The following is a 20621-nucleotide window of genomic DNA, read 5'->3' on the forward strand; positions in this document are numbered from 1 at the left end:
ACTTGGGTTAGAATCAGAAAGCTGTCAAGGAACCAAGGCAGTCAGTTTCCTATCTCACTCAGAGGCTAGTTTTTCTTTTGTTGGCTGTCCTAATGTCCACATTGCTAATTTTACCTTAATCCCATCAGTTTCCTCATAACTTAAATTTGCACATGCCTTTTATTTATTTTTTGAGACACAGTCTCGCTAGGTCACCCTTGGTAGAGTGCCATGGCATTACAGCTCACACCAACCCCTAACTCTTTGGGCTTAAGCAGTTCTCTTGCCTCAGCCTCCCAAGTAGTTGGGACTACAGGCACCCACCACAACGCCCGGCTATTTTTTGTTGTTGTCGTTGCAGTTGTCATTGTTGTTTAGCTGGCCCAGGCTTGGTTCGAACCCACCAGCCTGGGTATATGTGGCTGGCGCTGTAAACACTGTGCTACGGGCACTGAGCCTATTTTTTATTTTTGGGGAGATAGTCTCACTTTGTTGTCCTTGGTAGAGTGCTGTGAGGTCATAGCTCACAGCAACCTCTAACTCTTGGACTCCAGTGATTCTCTTGCCTCAAACTCCCAAGTAGCTGGGACTATAGGCACCCACCACAACACCTGGTTATTTTTTAGAAATGGGCTCTCACTCTGGCTCAGACTGGTCTTGAACTTGTGAGCTCAGGTGTTCTGCCCATCTCGGCCTCCCAAAGTGCTAGGATTACAGGTGTGAGCTACTGGGCCTAGCCACACATGCCTTTTATTGGCTGGTATCTTTGGCCTTTCAGGTCAATTAATTCAGTTTCCTATTCCAAAGCTGTAATAGAAGAAAAATGTGACTGGTTGAACCCCTTTATCAGCCAGGATATACAAGTCATCAAATGTTGATTGACCTGTGGGTCTACTGCAATATGTGACTGTTTCAGTTGTCAGACCATGGCAATTTAGGGATGGTCAGAGCTGGTGGATGAGGTTGGATGGATAAGGATAAAAGGGAGGAAGTCAGGAATCAGGAAGGATAAGATGTCTACTTTGCATGTCTAGTAGAATTGCCCAGTTACTGAGTTTGATCATACGGTGCTTTACTTATTTATTTCTTATGACGCTCTTATTTTTATTTCCTTATTGTTGGGGATTCATTGAGGGTTATTTTTACTTTCTTCCTTAGTGTCTCTGTATCAAGCTTTATAAGGGCAGCTACTTTTACTGTTGTCACCACTATATCCCCTTTGCCTAAAAAAAAACTGATTGGGGTATTCAGTAAAGACATTTGGTGCCCAGGCTCAAGTGACCTTGATTTTAGCTGTTTCCAAGCTTTTTAAGGATGAATAATCTTATCTAATGTTTGCTCATACTGAATGGTTGTAGTGATAATGCCTACCAATTTTCCAGTTAAGTGTACCTTGTGATCTAAGTGCTCAGTGAATATTTATGTGAGAAAATTAAACCATTTCATTTCCTTAAGCAAAGAAAACAAACCCCAACCCATCTTCCTGGAAAAGGAAGCAATGTCCTTTTCAGTGCAGGCCTCTCTGATTTGTATACATGTACTGTCTCATTAAATATAAAATGTCATTTCTCAGGATCATTATTCCTTTATGTGTGTAATTGTCCCTGCTAAATGCTGATCTATAATTTTGTTATTTTGTTTTTGCCAAGATTAGAACAAGAATATACGTTGAGACCAACTATTCCAAATCCTCCATTTTATGGCCTTATGTGTCAGTCTGGCAAAATTCAGAGAAAACATTCCCAGTAGGAGAGTGCAGCTGGGGAGGGGGTGGTGCCAGCAACAGCTTGTAAGGCTATAAGGAGAAAGATCAGAAGAGCTGGATCTTATTTCCTACTGGAGGAAAAGATACAGCTTTTGGTGACAAGCTGCATTCTTTAGCAATGACTTTATTTTTCCTTACCACAAACCAGACTTGTACTATTTCCAGCCTTAGCACATTATTTAGGCACTTCCCTACTGCATTGTTTTAGTTTCTGAAATTGTCTCATATTCCCTAAATTGAATCCAGGGCTCAGATGGAAGAGCTATATACTTTCACCTATTTTTATCTTTCTTGACTTATGAACGTCCTAAGATTAGGGCCCAGTATATTCTTGACAGCATTCATCATTTTCTCAGTGCTCTATGTGTATTAAACAACTGGAATGCTTCAAAAGATTTTTCCATTAGAAGGTCAAACTCTGGGTTTTTGGTCTCTAATCCTGTCTTTTCCTTTTATCTTGCCTCAGTAGATTTCATAATTTTGTGTTCATTTTCTGTTATACCCCTTTCTACTGTGCTGCATTTTCTTTCCATAATGCACATTTTAATTTTAAATTATCTCTTTGTTAAAAGTAAATGCATTTCTTTGGATTCTCTCAATATTTTGATTTTTGCATGTAGACACATGAGAACTAGAGAAAGCATTAAGGAGAAAATGGGTTAAATTTATTTAAAGTATATTCCCTTCTCTGGTTGTGAATTCCATCTTAATTTAAACTCACAGGACAAGCATATATGTGTCTACTAATCAAGAGGACGTGGGAGTTAAAAAAGACTATGAAGATACTTAGGTAAATGATAAGGATAAAAGGGAGGGAGGGAGGAAGTCAGGAATCAGGAAGGATAAGATGTCTACTTTGGATGTCTAGTAGAATTACCCAGTTACTGAGCTTGATCATACGGTGCTTTACTTATTTAGTTATTTCTTATGATGCTCTTTAAAGATAAGTTTTCTGTCTATTTGCTGATGGAGGGACCTTGAGGCTCAGATGTATTAACTAATATGCATACTTAATAAAGCCCCAGAACTGATATTCACAGAAATGCCTATGTTCTTTCCACTGTATTTCTCTGCCACTAATCTACATAAGTGGATTAGAAATTCTGAGTTTCACAAGGTGGAAATAGAGAAAGTTAATTTGGTTTTGGACCTATTGAAGTTCCTGTGAGATAGGTAGGTAGAAATTTGAAAGAGGCAACAAGCCAGGTATTGTCACATGGAGAATGTTGGTGGTACATCAAGTTTGCTTTTTGGTTTTATAATGGCTTAATCCGAATCATTACCAATTTTTTTGCAGCACGTTTACAAAATTCTAATACATATGACATAGATTAAAGGAACACTAGTGCTTTGATTTAGATTATTAAGCTTCCGCTAATGTTTGAGTCCCGGATGTGCCAGATACTGTACTAAATGTAGGTAGTATCTTGGTTAGCCAAACAGACAAAGTCTCTGCCCTGGTGAGTCTTGGTCTAGTGTTGAGGAAAGATGTTCACAGAGATAATCACCTGTATGTCCCAAGCACAATTTAAAATAAGACTTTACATTCATTGACAGACATGAGGACAGTTGGCTAAATCACAAGTACTTTTGCTGTGAACTTTAAAAGAACTTTTCATTCAGGAGACTCGCACCCCCAAGTCCTTTTGGCCTATCTCCCTATGTGATAGGACTTCTAAGCATTAATCAAACACTTCTCTTAGTGGCCAGTATATTTATCTTAATTAACAATTGGTGATTTAGAGTTTCTTTTGAGACAGAGTCTTTCTTTGTTGCCCTTGGTCGAGTGCTGTGGCATCACAGCTCACAGCAACCTCAAACTCTCATGGGCTAAAGTAATTCTCGTGCCTCAGCCTCCCAGGTAGCTGGGACTACAGGTGCCCACCACAGTGCCTGGTTATTTTTTTAGAGTCGAGGTGTCACTCTGGCTCAGGGTGTTCTCAAACCCGTGAGCTCAGGCAGTCTATGCACCGTGGCCTCCCAGAGTGCTAGAATTACAGGTGTGAGCCACCACACCTGGCCTGATTCAGAGTTTCATAAACCCACTCATAGAATCCCCTTTTGTCCTAAATATCCTATACACTAGAAAATTGGTAGGCTTAGTGTTAAAGCCCAAGTTCTGAGCTAGATAGACCTGGACTTGACTCTGCCTATTTTGAAGTATTGTAAGAGGTAGATATAATTATATATATTTTTATTACTTTAGTAGAGCTGACACAATAAAGCACAGGCTAGGGTGTTTTAACAACAGAAACATTATTTTCTCAACATTCTGGAAACAATTGAAAATCAAAATGTTTGATTTTTTTCCTGAGGCTTCTCCTCTTGGTTTGTATATGGCTGCTTTCTCTCTGTCTTTACAGTGTCACCCATGTCTGTGTTGTTCTATGTCCTGATCTCTTAAAAGGATGCTAGTCATATTAGATTAGGACTTACCCATATGGACTTTATTTTATACTACTTATCTCCGTAAAGAGTCTATCTTCAAATATGGTCATATTCTCAGAGTTAGGGCTTCAATATAAATTTTTTGTAAGAACAAAGTCCAATCCATAAATATCTTTATCACTTTTTTCTTTTTGTAAGAGACACCTTGCTCTATTGCCCAGGCTGGAGTACACCCTCAAACATGTGGGCTCAAGCAGTCCTCCTGCCTCAGCCTCCTAAATTGCTGGGATTACAGATGTACACCACCAGGCCTGGGTAATTTTTTTTATTCCTCTCTTAGACACTAAGTCTATGTTGATGAGGCTAGTCTCAAACTCCTGGCCTCAAGTCCTCCTGCTTTTAGTTTCCCAAAGCGCTGGCCAATTTTATCTTTAAAGTGTTTCCTAGCTGGGCACAGTGGCTCATGCCTATAATCCTAGCTCTTTTTTTTTTTTTTTTTTTTTAATCCTAGCTCTTTGAGAGATGATCCTGAGCAAAAGTGAGACCCCATCTTGCTATAAATACAAAAAATTATTTTTCTGGCTGCATGTTGTAGTGGGAGGGGATAATCCAAAGTATTCTCTGGGAGGCTGAGGCAGGAAGGTCAACTGAACCCAGGAGTTCGAGGTTGCTGTGAGTTAGGCTGATGCCACAGCACTCTAGCTTGACCGACAGAGTCTCACTCCAGGAAAAAAAGTTGTTTTTTGTTTTTTTTGAGACAGTCTCACTTTATCCCCCTTGGTAGAGTGCCGTGGCATCACACAGCTTACAGCAACCTCCAACTCTTGGGCTTAGGTGATTCTCTTGCCTCAGCCTCCCGAGTAGCTAGGACTACAGGCACCCACCACAACACTTGGCTGTTTTTTGTTGCAGTTTGGCCAGGGCCGGGTTCAAACCCGCCACCCTCAGTATATGGGGCCAGCGCCCTACTCACTGAGCCACAGGCACCACCTCCAAAAAAAAGAGCTATTTGTCTATACTGAATAATAAATTTTCAAAATAATACAGGTTTTTTAAAATTACTTTGAGAAGAATAAAACATAAGGGCTAGATAACTACTATTAAATTCAAAGCATAATTTTTCCACAAGGGGCATTCTTACTGAGTACTGTCAAATTTGAAAACAGAATTCAATGCAGGCACTATCCCTTACTGAACATTATGTAAAATGTGATCGTATATCTTTTATTAGCTCCATACTTAGGTCCTGAAACATAGACTAATTAAAACTTTTAGCTTTTTTAAAATTTGATTTTTAGTTAGGTTCAGGGATTTTGGAGACCCTAATTTACCCACAGTGTCATACTACTTTGTTCCTATGTGAGCCTACATGTCATCTTTGTATAGACATCAGCTCATCAGTCAAATAGGGCTGAGATTTAAGAAAGTAGTCTAGACTGGAAATGGTAATCCACTGATTGAAGAACTCAGAGCCGGCAGAGGTCACAAGAGAGGCAAAAGAATTGGCAGTATTCTGAGAGAAGCCAGGGTCAGTGGCATTTAGCTTAAAGTCTGCAAAGTATCAGTTTATAATAGGGGAAAAGCAGAGGATTAGAATAATTTACGAATGTCCACATTTGCAAAGCTCCTAGTTATCTGATATTATTGTCACATCTACCTTCCAGATTGGGTGATATTATCTCCATTTTTCAGAGTCATTAAGATACTTGGCTCTAGTCACCAGTAAGTAGCAAAGTTGAGGCTCATATCTTTTTTTTTTTGTACAAAAGGCTTTTATTAGCAAGGGAGGGATGCTGCAGAGCAGCACCAAGGAGGAGGAGAAGTGGGGGGAGATGGGGGGAGAGAGTGGAGAGACCAAGAGAGAAAGGGGAGAGAGAGAGAGTGAGGTTCATATCTTATCATTTAATTTTTCAGTCTGAAAATTCGTCTTCTAAGATAGTGTTTTGCAAAGTGTTTTGTTGATTCTGTTTGTTCGTCAAAAGTTACCAAAGTCAGAATATAGGAGTGGAGAACTTCATCCCTCCTAGGTCATGTTCCATCCCAGCCCTATTCCACCAGAGTAGCTCAGTTTTAAGGGTTGTGATTATAAATACAAATCCTTTGAACAGAAGTTCAAGTAGCCGGGACTATAGGGCACCCACCACAACGCCTGGCTATTTTTTAGAGACAAGATCTTGCTCTGGCTCAGGCCGCTCTCGAACCTGTGAGCTTAAACAATCCACCCCCGTCGGCCTCCCCAAGTGCTGGGATTACAGGAATGAGCCACCGCTCCCGGCCTGAACAGAATTTTGTTGCATAGAAAAATCACAGGATGAGATGGAAAGCAGACTTATAATTCTGATCTGTTTTGTAATTATGTGGCTATAGACAGGCTTGAGCCTATAAATTAAGAGAGTTGGAATTAGATGACTTCTACACTATCTTACTTTTGTCATAGTCCATTCCACTTGTTTAATTTTGGAATACTATTCTATAGTCACATGATAGTTGCACTGTAATACTAGTAGCTAACATTTAATTGTTCTGAGCTTTTGTGTGTGTCTGGTACAATATCAAAGATGACACTTACACGCCAATTTAATACTGACAATGGCCTTCGTACCTCCCACATGGAGAAACGGAGGCTTATGGAGGTTAAATAACTTGGTCAAAGTCATGTGGCTGATAAATGACCAAGCAGGGATAGTCTTTTTGACTCCAAACAATGAAAATTTTTTCTGCATTGAAAGTTAGCCTGCTATTACACCTGTGGTGCATCTTACAAGGGTATATTTGAAACTTAGTAAATGTGGAATGTAAATGTCTTAGCACAATAACTAAGAAAATGCCAGGAAGGCTATGTTAACCAGTGTGATGAAAATCTGTCAAACGGTGTATGAAACCAGTGTATGGTGCCCCATGATCACATTAATGTACACAGCTATGATTTAATTTAAAAAAAAAAAAAAGAGGGCGGCGCCTGTGGCTCAGTGAGTAGGGCGCCGGCCCCATATGCCGAGGGTGGCGGGTTCAAACCCAGCCCCGGCCAAATTGCAACCAAAAAATAGCCGGGCGTTGTGGCGGGCGCCTGTAGTCCCAAGCTGCTCGGGAGGCTGAGGCAAGAGAATCGCGTAAGCCCAAGAGTTAGAGGTTGCTGTGAGCTGTGTGGTTCCACGGCACTCTACCTGAGGGTGGTATGTGAGACTCTGTCTCTACAAAAAAAAAATAAAAAAGAAAAAAAAGAAAAAGAAAAAGCCTGCTGCCGGGTACGCTCACGCCTATAATCCTAGCACTCTGGAAGGCTAAGGCGGGAGATTGCCAGGTTCGAGACCCCATCTCTAAAAAAAAAAAAAAAATTTGGGCGTTGTGACTGCCTGTACCCCCAGCTACTTTGGGAGGCTGAGGCAAGAGAATTGCTTGAGCCAGGAATCTGAGGTTGCTATGAGCTATGATGCCACAGTATATATATATATATATTTTTTTTTTTTTTTTGCAGTTTTTTTTTTTGGCTCGGGCCGGGTCTGAACCTGCCACCTCTGGTATATGGGGCCAGTGCTCCACTCCTTGAGCCATAGGCACCGCCCGATGCCACGGTATTTTTGAGACTCTGTCTCAAAAAAAAGTATGAGGTCTCACTATGCTGTCCATGCTGGATTTCAAATTCATGGGCTCAAGTGATCCTTTCAAATTCATGGGCTCAAGTGATCCTTCTGCCTCAGCCTCCTTGAGTAACTGGGATTATAGGTGCATGCCACTATGCACAGCTTAACTATGAAATCTTTAAGATGTTGCCCACAGCCATATTGTGATTAATACCTAAAGGGTCACTCAATTTTTGGTAAATACAGAATATGTATTCAAAGCTCAAGGAATTTTATAGTTTACCACAATATTCAATCTTATTAAATAAATAATAAATGAATTTTAAGGTTATTTTCTGTATGGAAAGAAAAAATGAGGTAAGCCTATAATGGACAGTTTAAATCTTTTTTTTTTTTTTGAGACGGGGCCTCAAGCTGTCGCCCTAGGTAGAGTGCTATGACATCACAGCTCACAGCAACCTCCAACTCCTGGGCTCAAGCGAGTCTCCTGCCTCCGCCTCCCATGTAGCTGGGACTACAGGCGCCCGCCACAACGCCCGGCTATTTTTTTTTTGGTTGCAGTCATCATTGTTGTTTGGAGGGCCAGGCTGGATGTGAACCCGCCAGCTCAGGTGTACATGGCTGGCGCCTTAGCTGCTTGAGCCACAGGCGCGGAGCCGGCAGTTTAAATCTTGAGGCCACAAATCCATTGTAGCCTGGAGAATAGTAAGTTAGCTTAGTAAGCAGTGTCCAGCTGGTTGATTGCTTAGCCTGTTTATATTGTTTAATATGCACATTTATCAGAAATAAATATATCTGGGTTATTTGGTCTTCATGTGGAAATACTTACAGTGGTCTTTTTAGTGATGCTTGTATTTGTATCCTTTTAAAGTAGGTCACATACTAAAATATGAATTTTTTTTTTCTGAGATAAGAATTTCACTATGTCTCCCTCTGTAGAGTGCCTTGGCATCACAGCTCACAGCAACCTCAAACTCTTAGGCTTAAGCAGTTCTCTTGCCTCAGCCTCCCAATAGCTGGGAGTACAGGCGCCCACCACAACACCCGGCTATTTTCTTGTTATCATTGTCATTGTTTAGCAGGCCCAGGCTGGGTTCAAACCCACTAGTCCCAGTGTATGTGGCCAGTGCCCTAACCACTGACCTACGGGCACCGAGCCAAAATATAAATTTTGTTTGTTTGAAACAGAGCCTCACTTTGTTGCCCTCAGAAGAGTACTATGGCGTCACAGCTCACAGCAACCTCCAGCCCTTGGGCTTAGGCGATTCTCTTGCCTCAGCCTCCTAAGTAGCTGGGACTACAGGTGCCCGCCTGAGTGAGACTCTGTCTCTTTAAAAAAGAAAGAAAGATAGCATCCTTAGAAAACCAGTTTTTAAAAAGTAATCTTGTTCTCTTTTTTAATGTTTAGGAACAAGTGCCAGTTCCAGTCTATCATCCAACACCTAGTCAGACTCGCCTAGCAACCCAGCTGACTGAAGAGGAACAAATTAGGATAGCTCAAAGAATAGGCCTTATCCAGCATCTGCCTAAGGGAGTTTATGACCCTGGAAGAGATGGATCAGAGAAGAAGATCCGGGAGTAAGTTTTAAATAAATTTATATACTGCACAAGGTCTACTTTCAGAGATTTGCTTTTGAAAAATGTTTGTTCTGCACTTTAGAAGTTGGATGTTTAATATGTAGGAACACTTCAGTTAATATAAGAATGTTTAAATGTAGCAAGTAAGACTTTTTTTTTTTTTTTTTTGTAGAGACAGTCTCACTTTGTCACCCTTGGTAGAGTGCTATGACATCACAGCTCACAGCAACCTCCAACTCCTGGGCTCAAGCAATTCTCTTGCCTCAGCCTCCTGAGTAGCTAGGACTACAGGCGCCCATCACAACACTTCGCTATTTTTTTCTTGCAGTTTGGCTGGTCAGTATATGGGGCCAGCGCCCTACTCAGCCACAGACGCCATCCAATTAAGAAGAATTTTCAAGACTTGGTGCCTGTAGCTTAGTCATTAGGTCGCTGGCCACATGCACTGGGGCTGGTGGGTTCCAACCCAGCCCGGGCCTGCTAAATAGCAATAACAACAACAAAATAGCTGGGCATTGTGGCAGGTGCCTGTAGTCCCAGCTACTTGGGAGGCTGAGGCAAGAGAATCACGTAAGCCCAAGAGTTTGAGGTTGCTGTGAGCTGTGACACCACCATGGCACTCTACTGAGGGTGACATAGTGAAACTGTCTCAAATAAATAAATAAAAAGAATTTTCAAATGAAAATAGCTAAGAAGTGATGGCATGAATTCTGATGTTGTATGCATGGTACTTAACAATTCAGATGACCTATGTGAATGTGAGTTAGGACCAACATTGCTGGTGGCATTGTCAGCTGGTTTTTGGAAAGAAGTTTTGTAATATTTCAAGGACCCTCCTATATCTTTTGAAACCAGCTCTAAAACCCTGTGAGATGATAATCCTAAAGTCTACCCTCCAAACGCGTACCTTGATTCTCATACTAGAGTTTTATGCACAAAATATTCCTCATAATCTTTTCTACTGAAAAATAATGCAAGCTGAATTGTCCAACAGTATAGATATAGTTAAGTAAACTGTGTTACAGGAATACACATTAAAATTGCCATTAAATATATTAATAGCCGTTAATTGTTTGCTAATAGCTTTTTGAGGGATTGAGAAAAATCTTTACATATACATTTATTAACTTGTGAAACAATTTTATTAAGCCAAATGAGTTGAGGATAAAATTATGCATTTGGGGAATTGTTGTTCTCTGAGCTCATTATCAGTGAGAATCACTAATGTAGACATCCATTTGTGAACAGTTTCACAAATTTAATCTAGTTTGCTATGTTGATGTTTGAACCATTGTACCATTTAGTGCTAATACTTTTTTTTGACACAGTTTTACTATGTCACCCTTGGTTGAGTGCCTTGGCATCATAGCTCACATCAACCTCAAACTTTTGGGCTTAAGCAGTTCTCAGCCTCCCAAGTAGCTGGGACCACAGGTCCTGCCATAACACCCAGCTATTTTTTTTGTTGCAGTTGTTTAGCTGGCTGGGGCTGGGTCTGAACCCACTACCTCCAGCATATGGGACCGGCGCCCCACTCCTTGAGCCACAGGCACCACCCATTGTCATTGTTGTTTTTAGCAGGCCGTGGCTGGGTTCAAACACCCCAACCCCAGTATATGTGACTGGTGCCCTAACCACTGAGTGCCAAGCCAGTGCTAGTATTTATTAAAGAGATTATTCTGTCTAGAACACAGACTTGGGAACACTGCAGATTTGGGTGGATTATTGAAGTTGTAGGAAAGTACAGTGAACCCAAACCAAGGTTAGTTAAGAGAGGTTTAACTTAGAGTCCAGTAGGTAGGCTGAGATTAGTGGTTCTGTTTTTACAGGTAGTTAATAAAATGAAAATCATCTTATTCCAGGATTACACTAAACTCAATATGTACGTGGAATCAAAGTGATGTGTTTTCCTACCTAAAGTATGACATTCTTTTTCAGATATCTCAACGTGGACTTGATCCTGGTACCCATTCAGTTTGTTCTGTTAATTGTTCCTAAACCCTACAAATTCTCAGTGGTTTGAAATAAGAGACTATGGATGGATCAGTGCTTACTAGGAAAAAGTTAAATTGCATGCTTTGGTAATGAGATGACAGGCAAACCATTATAATGCGTCACTCACGGGCGGCGCCTGTCGCTCAGTCGGTAGGGCGCCGGCCCCATATACCAAGGGTGGTGGGTTCAAACACAGCCCCAGCTGAACTGCAACCAAAAAATAGCCAGGTGTTATGGCGGGCGCCTGTAGTCCCAGCTACTCGGGAGGATGAGGCAAGAGAATCACTTAAGCCCAGGAGTTGGAGGTTGCTGTGAGCTGTGTGATGCCATGGCACTCTACTGAAGGCCATAAAGAGAGACTCTGTCTCTACAAAAAATAAAAAAGTTATAATGCGTCACTCACATCAATACTGTCTTTTAAAGAAATATGAAGATTTTTCTGAATCATCCACTTCTCTAAAATGCCTTCTGATTTCTCTCCCTTACCCTCAACAGGTGTGTGATCTGTATGATGGACTTTGTTTATGGGGACCCAATTCGATTTCTGCCGTGCATGCACATCTATCACCTGGACTGTATAGATGACTGGTTGATGAGATCCTTCACGTGTCCCTCCTGCATGGAGCCAGTTGATGCAGCACTGCTTTCATCCTATGAGACTAATTGAGCCAGGGTCTCTCGTCTGACTTCAAGTGAACCATCATTTTTGGGTGGTTTTGATCTTTTGTCGTTGAGCCCAAAGAGCCAGGGAATAGGAATTAAGATCATGCACAAAAGTTTCCTAAAAATTCCTGGATGGCTGCAGATGTTGGGGGAAAGTATGTGATATTTTAGAAACTTAGTGGGAAAAGTAGGATGGTATTTTTATGTAAAGCCTTGACCCAGTGTTTAAAAATATAATTGTATTTAGATCTTGTTATTGCTCCAGTACATAGGAATTGTGTAAAGTGTTACAGCCGCTGTATATGTTTAAATTGTGTGTGTTGAAGATTAGGAAAAGATAGTGGTTATTTTTCCTAAATGAAATAACTTTTTTCTTCCCTCCACCCAAATTCTTTTCTGAAGTTGCTGGCATTTGGGTCAAGGTTTTATTAAAAGATACATTTTATAACACTGGCACAAAAAAAGTAGTTTTAAGCTTGTTTGCACAGTTCTTTTTTTCCATTGGAAATGGAATTCATTGCCTTAGGTCTTTTTAAATAGTGTATTATTATTGTTGGGGCTGGCTCTATGCTTGAAAACCAGTTTATTTATAACCTGTATAAGTGCTATATTCTGTTTGCAGTTAGGAAATGCAAAATTCAAAGTGATCTCCTAGCTTGTAAGCAAACTGAGATGCACTATCCCTTTTCTATAAAAAATGAGTTAATGTGTCAAGAAATAAATTCTAGTAAAGTGGAGTTTAAAGATTACCCTTTCCTATATGTGTTTAATTATTTTGGTTGTTAATATGGTGATAATTGAAAGTCAAGGTAAATTTTAAATATTAAGAATTCTGATTTATCAAGCTTGAATTATGCCACCATGTTTATGTAAAAAATGAAGGTGGCACCATGGTGAAACTTAAGGAAGTAGCTTCTCAGTTGTAACAATTTTGGTTTTTTCTTTCCTGTGACTTCCTTCCCTCTTGTCTTGACCATAGCAAAAGGATACTGCATCTCTCGTTACTGTAGTGCTAAGGTTATTGAAGTTATAGAAAACACATCTCAGTCTCTGTTTCTTGGAAAGGTATCTATTAAGTCCTCCTAGCTTACTGACAAGACTAAGCAGTGAGAATAAAGATAAATGTGTTTCATGTTTTGCACACAAATGCAGAATTTGTATAACCACATGACTTCATAGTTGTGATCTCAAAAAAGAAGGAATTTCTCCTTTGTCTTTTTTTTCTTGCAGTTACTGTAAGAATACTTTAAATCTCTAAGCTTCTGAAGTGTTTAGAGGTAGAGATGATTTAGTAAAGATGTAGTAGTAATGTTTTATCCATTTAGCATGTATTTGTTTTTCCTTACATACTCAAAGGTGACTTGTTCAGCTCAGTAATATTACAGCTAAAAATCATTCGTTAGCAAAAGGAGAAGCAGTCTCATCCTAACAGAAATCAGAAATGTTTCTTCTCATTATTTTATATTGAGTTGGATATTTGCCTCTAACCCTTTTCTACATGGCAAAATTTAAGTATCGTGAGAATTCATCATAATTGCATTAGAGAGGAATTTAGTATGTCATAGTACTTTGTAAAGATTTGACATGCAACTGTAGTATCTGTATGTTGGTTAATTCCTTATGAACCCCATGATGGAAAGACTTCAAGGTGAATTTGAAAGAAATTAGATTATCAGGTTTTGTTAAATTGTTACATGTATCTTGCTTAAATTTCTGTTTATTAATTTATATATATACCCAATTACATAAAGCAAATTTGGAGGAAACAGCTGAAGTTGTGCAATATTTTCAGTGATAATTGCTTTTTTTATTCTTGTGTTTTCTACTTAATCGTGATGTCTATATCATCAAGTATTATAGTCAGACTTTCTTTTTTCTTGATTGTTAAAATTGGTAAATGAACTTTTTAAAAATATCATCTTCCATGTTGCAGTTACTTTATTACAAGGCTTTTTTCACAGAAGTTTGACAATGATATTGGTGGAATTAGCAGTGAACAGTACCTTTTTTAGGCACTTTGTATTCTTTGTTTCCTATATACCACCTTAAGAACCATCAATTTGGCTTTTGTTAAGTTATAAACGTCTCTGAAGAGCTAAAGTTAGAGTTGATTGCAAAAGAAATATCCTTTAAATTTTTTTAGAAATTTTGAATCTCGGGCGGCGCCTGTGGCTCAGTCAGTAAGGGTGACAGGTTCAAACCCGGCCCCAGCCAAACTGCAACCAAAAAATAGCCGGGCGTTGTGGCAGGTGCCTGTAGTCCCAGCTACTCGGGAGGCTGAGGCAAGAGAATCGCTTAAGCCCAGAAGTTGGAGGTTGCTGTGAGCTGTGAGGCCACGGCACTCTACCGAGGGCCATAAAGTGAGACTCTATCTCTACAAAAAAAAAAAGGAAATTTTGAATCTCTGTATACTTTTGGGAAGTAATTTTTATAGCTTGGGGTTTAGTATTTTCTAATCCAGACTTTTGCTTTTTCTATTTGTCCTTTGGCTATTTCATTGCCCTTTGGCATGGATATAGAAAATGAGACCCCTTGGGCAGCGCCTGTGGCTCAGTGAGTGGGGCGCCGGCCCCATATACTGAGGGTGGCGGGTTCAAACCCAGCCCCGGCCAAACTGCAACAAAAAAATAGCCGGGCGTTGTGGCGGGCGCCTGTAGTCCCAGCTGCTCGGGAGGCTGAGGCAAGAGAATCACGTAAGCCCAAGAGCTGGAGGTTGCTGTGAGCCGTGTGACGCCACGGCACTCTACCGAAGGTGGTACAATGAGACTCTGTCTCTACAAAAAAAAAAAAAAAAGAAAAAGAAAATGAGACCCCTTACAACCTGTTTCCTGATCCATAAAAATTTCTGTAGAGACACCAGTGAAATTTTACAAATGAGATTTGAGGCTTACCTGCACATTGTAATTGTACAGATTGTTCTTGTTTGCTTTTTCACACTAAGCAATTGGTATTGACTCAGGATAATACTGTGTGCATCTGATTGATTTGATTAATTTTATTAACTATGATTTATTATCTCTTCACATAAGTTGGTGGGGTTTTTTAGAGATGGGATCTTACTGTGTTCCCCAGGCTGAATTCCTGGCCTCAAGAGATTGTCTTGCCTCAGCCTCCCAAGGTGCTGAGATTTTAGGTGTGAGCCACTGTGCTTAGCCCACATAAAGCTTTTAAAGAAACATGGGGAGACGATTGCCTTTCTTTTTCTTATGTTTCTTGAGAAAGGATTACTATTAACTTGGCAGAAGACTTACTCATCTTTTAGTATCTTTTAATGCTTTCCTCAGAAAGTTTGCCCTTTTTTAGAAGATTATTATCAATAAGGTATTAGGCATCTGAAACAGATGGTGTTAAAAGGAGGTATAGCACCTATTTGCTTTGAATCCCTTCAATCACATTAGTGCTTGTAGGTCCCAATTGTCTTGGTACTGAGAAAAAGAATTGAAGAAGGTAACAGGACCTTCCCTAAAAATCTGGGCATAGTAGTGTGTACTCTGCATCCTGGCTATGCAAAAACTCAGTTTTCTTCTAGGAGGCCACCTAGAGGTCAGTAGCTAATCTGGTCAGTTAAGGCTCAAAAGCAATTTTTACGTATTGTGTAAACTGCAAAACAGATTCTGCTGTCAGAAAGAACCTTGGGATAAGCCAAATATCATTTTCAGAATTAGAGCCGGTCCTTTAGCTACAAGCATAGCTGAACTCATCAAACTGATTATAAATTAATAGCTATAATTTTAGTGTTCAATGTGTGAGGAAGGATGTTTGTTTTTCACAAACCTTTTCGGTCCTTGTGACCCTTACTTACATTCATAATCACTGAAATGTTATCTTTTTTTTTTTCGAGACAGAGTCTTACTATGTCACCCTCAGTAGAGTGCCGTGGCGTCACAACTCACAGCATCTTCAACTCTTGGGCTTTTGCGATTCTCTTGCCTCAGCCTCCCAAGTAGCTGGGACTACAGGCACCCAATGCCCAGATATTTTTGGTTGTAGTTGTCATTGTTTGGCAGGCCCAGGCTGGATTTGAACCCACCAGCTCCGGTGTATGTGGCTGGTGCCCTAGCTGCTGAACTACAGGCACTGAGCCCTCAAGACTTTTTTTTTTGTTATAGGCTCCTGCCACAATGCCCAGTTATTTTTAGAGACAGGGTCTCACTCTTGCTCAAGCTGGTCTCAAACCTGTGAGCTCAGGCAATCCCCCTGCCTTGGCCTCCCAGAGTGCTAGGATTATAGGCGTGAGCCACCATCCCCGCCCATAAACTGGAGTTCTGATTCCCTGTGAAAAGCAAAGAACAAGAAATGCCAACTCACATTGAGTCTTAAAGCCTTATAAACATATGTCAGGCATTCTTTTTTCCCCTAAGTCTAGTAGCTGGTGGAGAGAAGTTGTAGTATTTTTATTAGCTGTTCAGACAAACCAGAAGCAGTAGGTTCTGTAAGTTAGCTTCCGTTTTAACCCTAGATAATCCATTCTTCACACAGCCAAGTAAAATTTGAAGTGAATGAATTGGATGATGTCATTTCCATCCTTAAAACTTTAGCTTCCCAGGGTGGGTGCAGTGGCTCACACCTGTAATCCTAGCACTCTGGGAGGCTGGGGTGGATGAATCACTTGAGCTTAGGAGTTTGAGACCAGCCTGAGCAAGAGGGAGAACCCATCTATGCTAAAAAGTAGAAAAGTTAGCCAGGTGTTGTGATGGGTGCCTGTAGTCCCAACTACTCAGGAGGCTGAGGCAGGAGGATTGCTTAGCCCAAGAGTTTGAGATTGCTGTGAGCTATGATGATGCCTTGGCACTCCACCCAGGGTGACAGTGCAAGATTCTGTCTCTAAAAAAAAAAAAAAAATGACTTGAGCTTCCCCAAACTCCTTAAGAGGGATGATTGGCTCTCTCCCTCTCATTTGACTCCACCATCTAACATCTTGGATCACCTTTTCATGCCTTTTAAAATTCCAAACTCGGGCGGCGCCTGTGGCTCAGTCGGTAGGGCGCCGGCCCCATATACCGAGGGTGGAGGGTTCAAACCCAGCCCCGGCCAAACTGCAACCAAAAAATAGCCGGGCGTTGTGGCGGGCGCCTGTGGTCCCAGCTACTCGGGAGGCTGAGGCAAGAGAATCGCTTAAGCCCAGGAGTTGGAGGTTGCTGTGAGCTGTGTGAGGCCACGGCACTCTACCGAGGGCCATAAAGTGAGACTCTGTCTCTACAAAAAAAAAAAAATAATAAAAAAAAATTCCAAACTCTTGGGTGGCGCCTGTGGCTCAAAGGGGTAGGTGCCAGCACCATATGCCAGAGGTGGCGGGTTCAAACCCAGCCCCGGCCAGACGGCAATGAAAAATTAAAAAAATAAAATTCCAAACTCCTTTCTCTCTTAAGTCTTTTTGCAGTGTATTTTCTGCCCTGGAGCTCTTTTATCCACATTTTTCAGACAGCTGTTTTCTTAGCTTCTGTCTTTACCAAATACATCTCATTAGAGCCCAGTGTCTTTAGGCGATTCTTGTCACTGTGGGAATATTACAGAGTGTATTTAAAAGCCTACTACACATATAGGCTGTATGGTATATCCTGTTGCTCCTAAACCCAAATAGCACACTTCTGTACTGAATACCATAAGCAGTGATAACTCAGTGGTAAGTATTTGTATATCTAAACATAACATACTGTGTATCATAGAAACGTTAGAGTAAAAATACAGTGTGAAAGAAAAACAGTATCCTTGTTACTACAGTGGTTGGTTAAAAAAAAAAAAAAAAGCAGTACACTTGTATAGTGCACTTACCCTGGGTGGTACTTACTTATAGGACAGGAAGTTGCTCTGGGTGAGTCAGTGAGTGAATGTTGAGGGCCCTGAACTGTACAGTAGTATGAACACTGTACACTTAAGCTATATTGCACTAATTTTTAAAAATACTTTTCTTCAGTAATCTATGTAACCCTTATAAACTTAAATTTTTTAACTTTAACTCTTATAATGACATTTTAAAAATCAAATTGCTATATAAAAATGTATCCTTTTAAAAAAATGTATCCTTTTATATCCCTATTTTATGAGCTTTTTTCTATTTTTAAAATATTTACTTTTTAAACTTTTTTTTTTTTTTGGTAGAGACAGAGTCTCACTTTATGGCCCTCGGTAGAGTGCCGTGGCCTCACACAGCTCACAGCAACCTCCAACTCCTGGGCTTAAGCGATTCTCTTGCCTCAGCCTCCCGAGTAGCTGGGACTACAGGCGCCCGCCACAACGCCCGGCTATTTTTTGGTTGCAGTTTGGCTGGGGCCGGGCTTGAACCTGCCACCCTCGGTACATGGGGCCAGCGCCTTGCCGACTGAGCCACAGGTGTCGCCCTGCTTTTTAAACTCTTGAAAACTAATGCATAAGATGAGGCATGGCTGCTCACACCTATAATCCTAGAACTCTGGGAGATTGAGCCAGAAGGATCACTTGATCTCAGGAATTCAAGAACAGCCTGAGCAAGAGTGAAACCTCATCTCTAAAGGAATAAAAAATAAAAAAACCTGGGGCGGCACCTGTGGCTCAAAGGAGTAGAGAGAGGCCCCATATGCTGGAGGTGGCAGGTTCAAATCCAGCCCTGGCCAAAAACTGCAAAAAATAAAATAAATAAATAAAAAGAAACCTAATGCACAAACACACATTAGGCTAGGCTTAACACTGGATCAAGATCATCAATATTTGCCTTGCATCTCCACTTCATGTCCCACTGGAAGGTCTTAAGGGGCAGTAACACATGGAGTTGTCATCTCCTGTGATAACAATCCTTCTGGAATACCTCTTTTTTTTTTTTTTTTTGGTGCTGTGTGGATTCGAACCGTCTGGAATATCTCTTCAAGGACCTCTGTGAGGCTGTTCTGTTAACTGTAGTAGTATCCTCGACAGTTTAGTAAATAAGCCAGTAACAACATAGTTGTTATCAGTATCAAGTATTATGTACTGTACTTGTGACAGCATAGTAGGTGGGTTAACACCAGCATCATCACAAGCATGAGTAATACACTGCACTGTGACCTTATAACTAAGATGTCACTAAGTGATAGGAATTTTTCAGCTCCATTATAATCTTACATGAGTCCAGTATGTGGTCCATTATTGGCCAAAATGCTGTTACATGGTGCAAGAACATTTACTCCATGGCTCTAATTCTGTTTTCTCCTGTGCCTTCCCTATTTGAATAAGCTTCACAAGAGCAGGCCAGTGGTGCCTCAACAGATACTAAGTGAAGGGATGGAAAAATAGGGGGAAAGAGAGGTCCTGAGCATTTTTGATAGAGAAGGAGCCACTACCCCCAGGAACTTTCCATCAAAAAGTAGGAATTTTTATAAAGAATTTGGGGGCTGACAAGGAGAAAGGCAAAGGCAAAGCCCTCCTTGAATGGGCAGCTTTCTGATAATCCTTTCTCTAATCATCACTGCAGACTACACCCACTGTCCTCATCTTTACCTGGGAATGTGGCAAGTGAATACTCCCTATGTATCGGCTTTATTCAGGAGGTTGATGCAGGAAGGAGTTTGAGGATGCAGTGAGCTTTGATGACACCACTGCACTCAGAAAAGAAAGGACATAATTTGTGGATTTTATGGTGGTGTTTGTCTAGCATGCCATCTTCCCTTTTAGTGATAACCCCCACTGAGCAAACATCAAAAGATGGACCAATTATGGTACCTCTCTCCCACTCTAAGGCAGTGGTTCTTGAATTTGTGCATTAGACTCATCTGCAGGTATTGTTAACACTCAGATTGCTGGGCCTCAACCCTACTGATCTTAGGTCTGGGTCAGGTCTGAGAATTTGTATTTCTAACAAGTTCCAGGTGATTCTACTGCTGCCAATCTGGGTACCACACGTTTAGACTACTAGGGGCTGTGCTGTGCTATTTATTTACATGATTTCTTTTTATCCTCAGCAACCGCTTGTGAAGCAATGGGCATTAAGGCCCCATTTTATAAGAGAAAACTGATTCTCAAAGTGAAGGATAAAGTAATTCAACTAAGATGCATACTCTGGGCTTTTTATCCACTACCTCATGTTATTGACAGAACTTCAAACCTGAAGTTAAGGTGTTATGGACCTGTAGTTTCATTTATTCAGGAGGTCGATGCAGGAAGGAGTTTGAGGATGCAGTGAGCTTTGATGACACCACTGCACTCCAACAGAGCAAGGCCTTGTTTGTAAATTTTTTTGTTTGGTTTAAATAAAGAAGTTTGGGTATTTTTAGTAAACCAAGCTATTCGCATACTATGAATTTGCTCACAACCTGTTTTGCTGAGATAAGTGCATAAAGTCAACTCCAGCCCAGAAAGGACACATTTTGTAGCCCATGGATCACTTTGACCCACATATGTGATACGCTTAGCCAAGCACTTGTGCTAAAACTAAAAAAAGTTTCCTGAGTGCCGTATGCTTCCAGATTGCCAATGTTCCTACCTCTCACTGTCTTACTCCAGGCCTCTTCTGGCATGTGGTTTGCTCCCTCTCAGCTCAGTCCAGGCCTGAGGCTCTGCATCTGTGCAGGCTTCATTTCACTTCCCAGCCTGAGGCAGCTGAGTGGACTCTACCCATCCAGGTGGTGGGGTGGGGAGAGTTAGCTCATGTCCTTCCTCCTCCGTCATCCTTTAGTGATTTTATGAGCAAGTACTATTGTGAAGGGTTTTTTCTTTTGGCTTTT

General features: G+C 40.9%; 1 protein-coding gene across 1 annotated transcript in view; it reads left to right on the plus strand.

The window, feature by feature from the left end:
• RNF11 (ring finger protein 11) overlaps window positions 1–13857 on the plus strand; it is a 43196-nt gene extending 29339 nt beyond the window's left edge. The window contains exons 2-3 of the mRNA XM_053577365.1: window positions 9122–9291; window positions 11782–13857. Of these exons, the coding sequence (XP_053433340.1) occupies window positions 9122–9291; window positions 11782–11953 (342 nt within the window). The 3' untranslated portion in view covers window positions 11954–13857. The remainder of the gene's footprint in view (window positions 1–9121; window positions 9292–11781) is intronic.
• The last annotated feature ends 6764 nt before the right edge of the window (window positions 13858–20621 follow it).

Source organism: Nycticebus coucang, chromosome 22 (genome assembly GCF_027406575.1).
Source record: "Nycticebus coucang isolate mNycCou1 chromosome 22, mNycCou1.pri, whole genome shotgun sequence".
In the NCBI taxonomy this organism is placed as follows: Eukaryota; Metazoa; Chordata; class Mammalia; order Primates; family Lorisidae; genus Nycticebus; species Nycticebus coucang.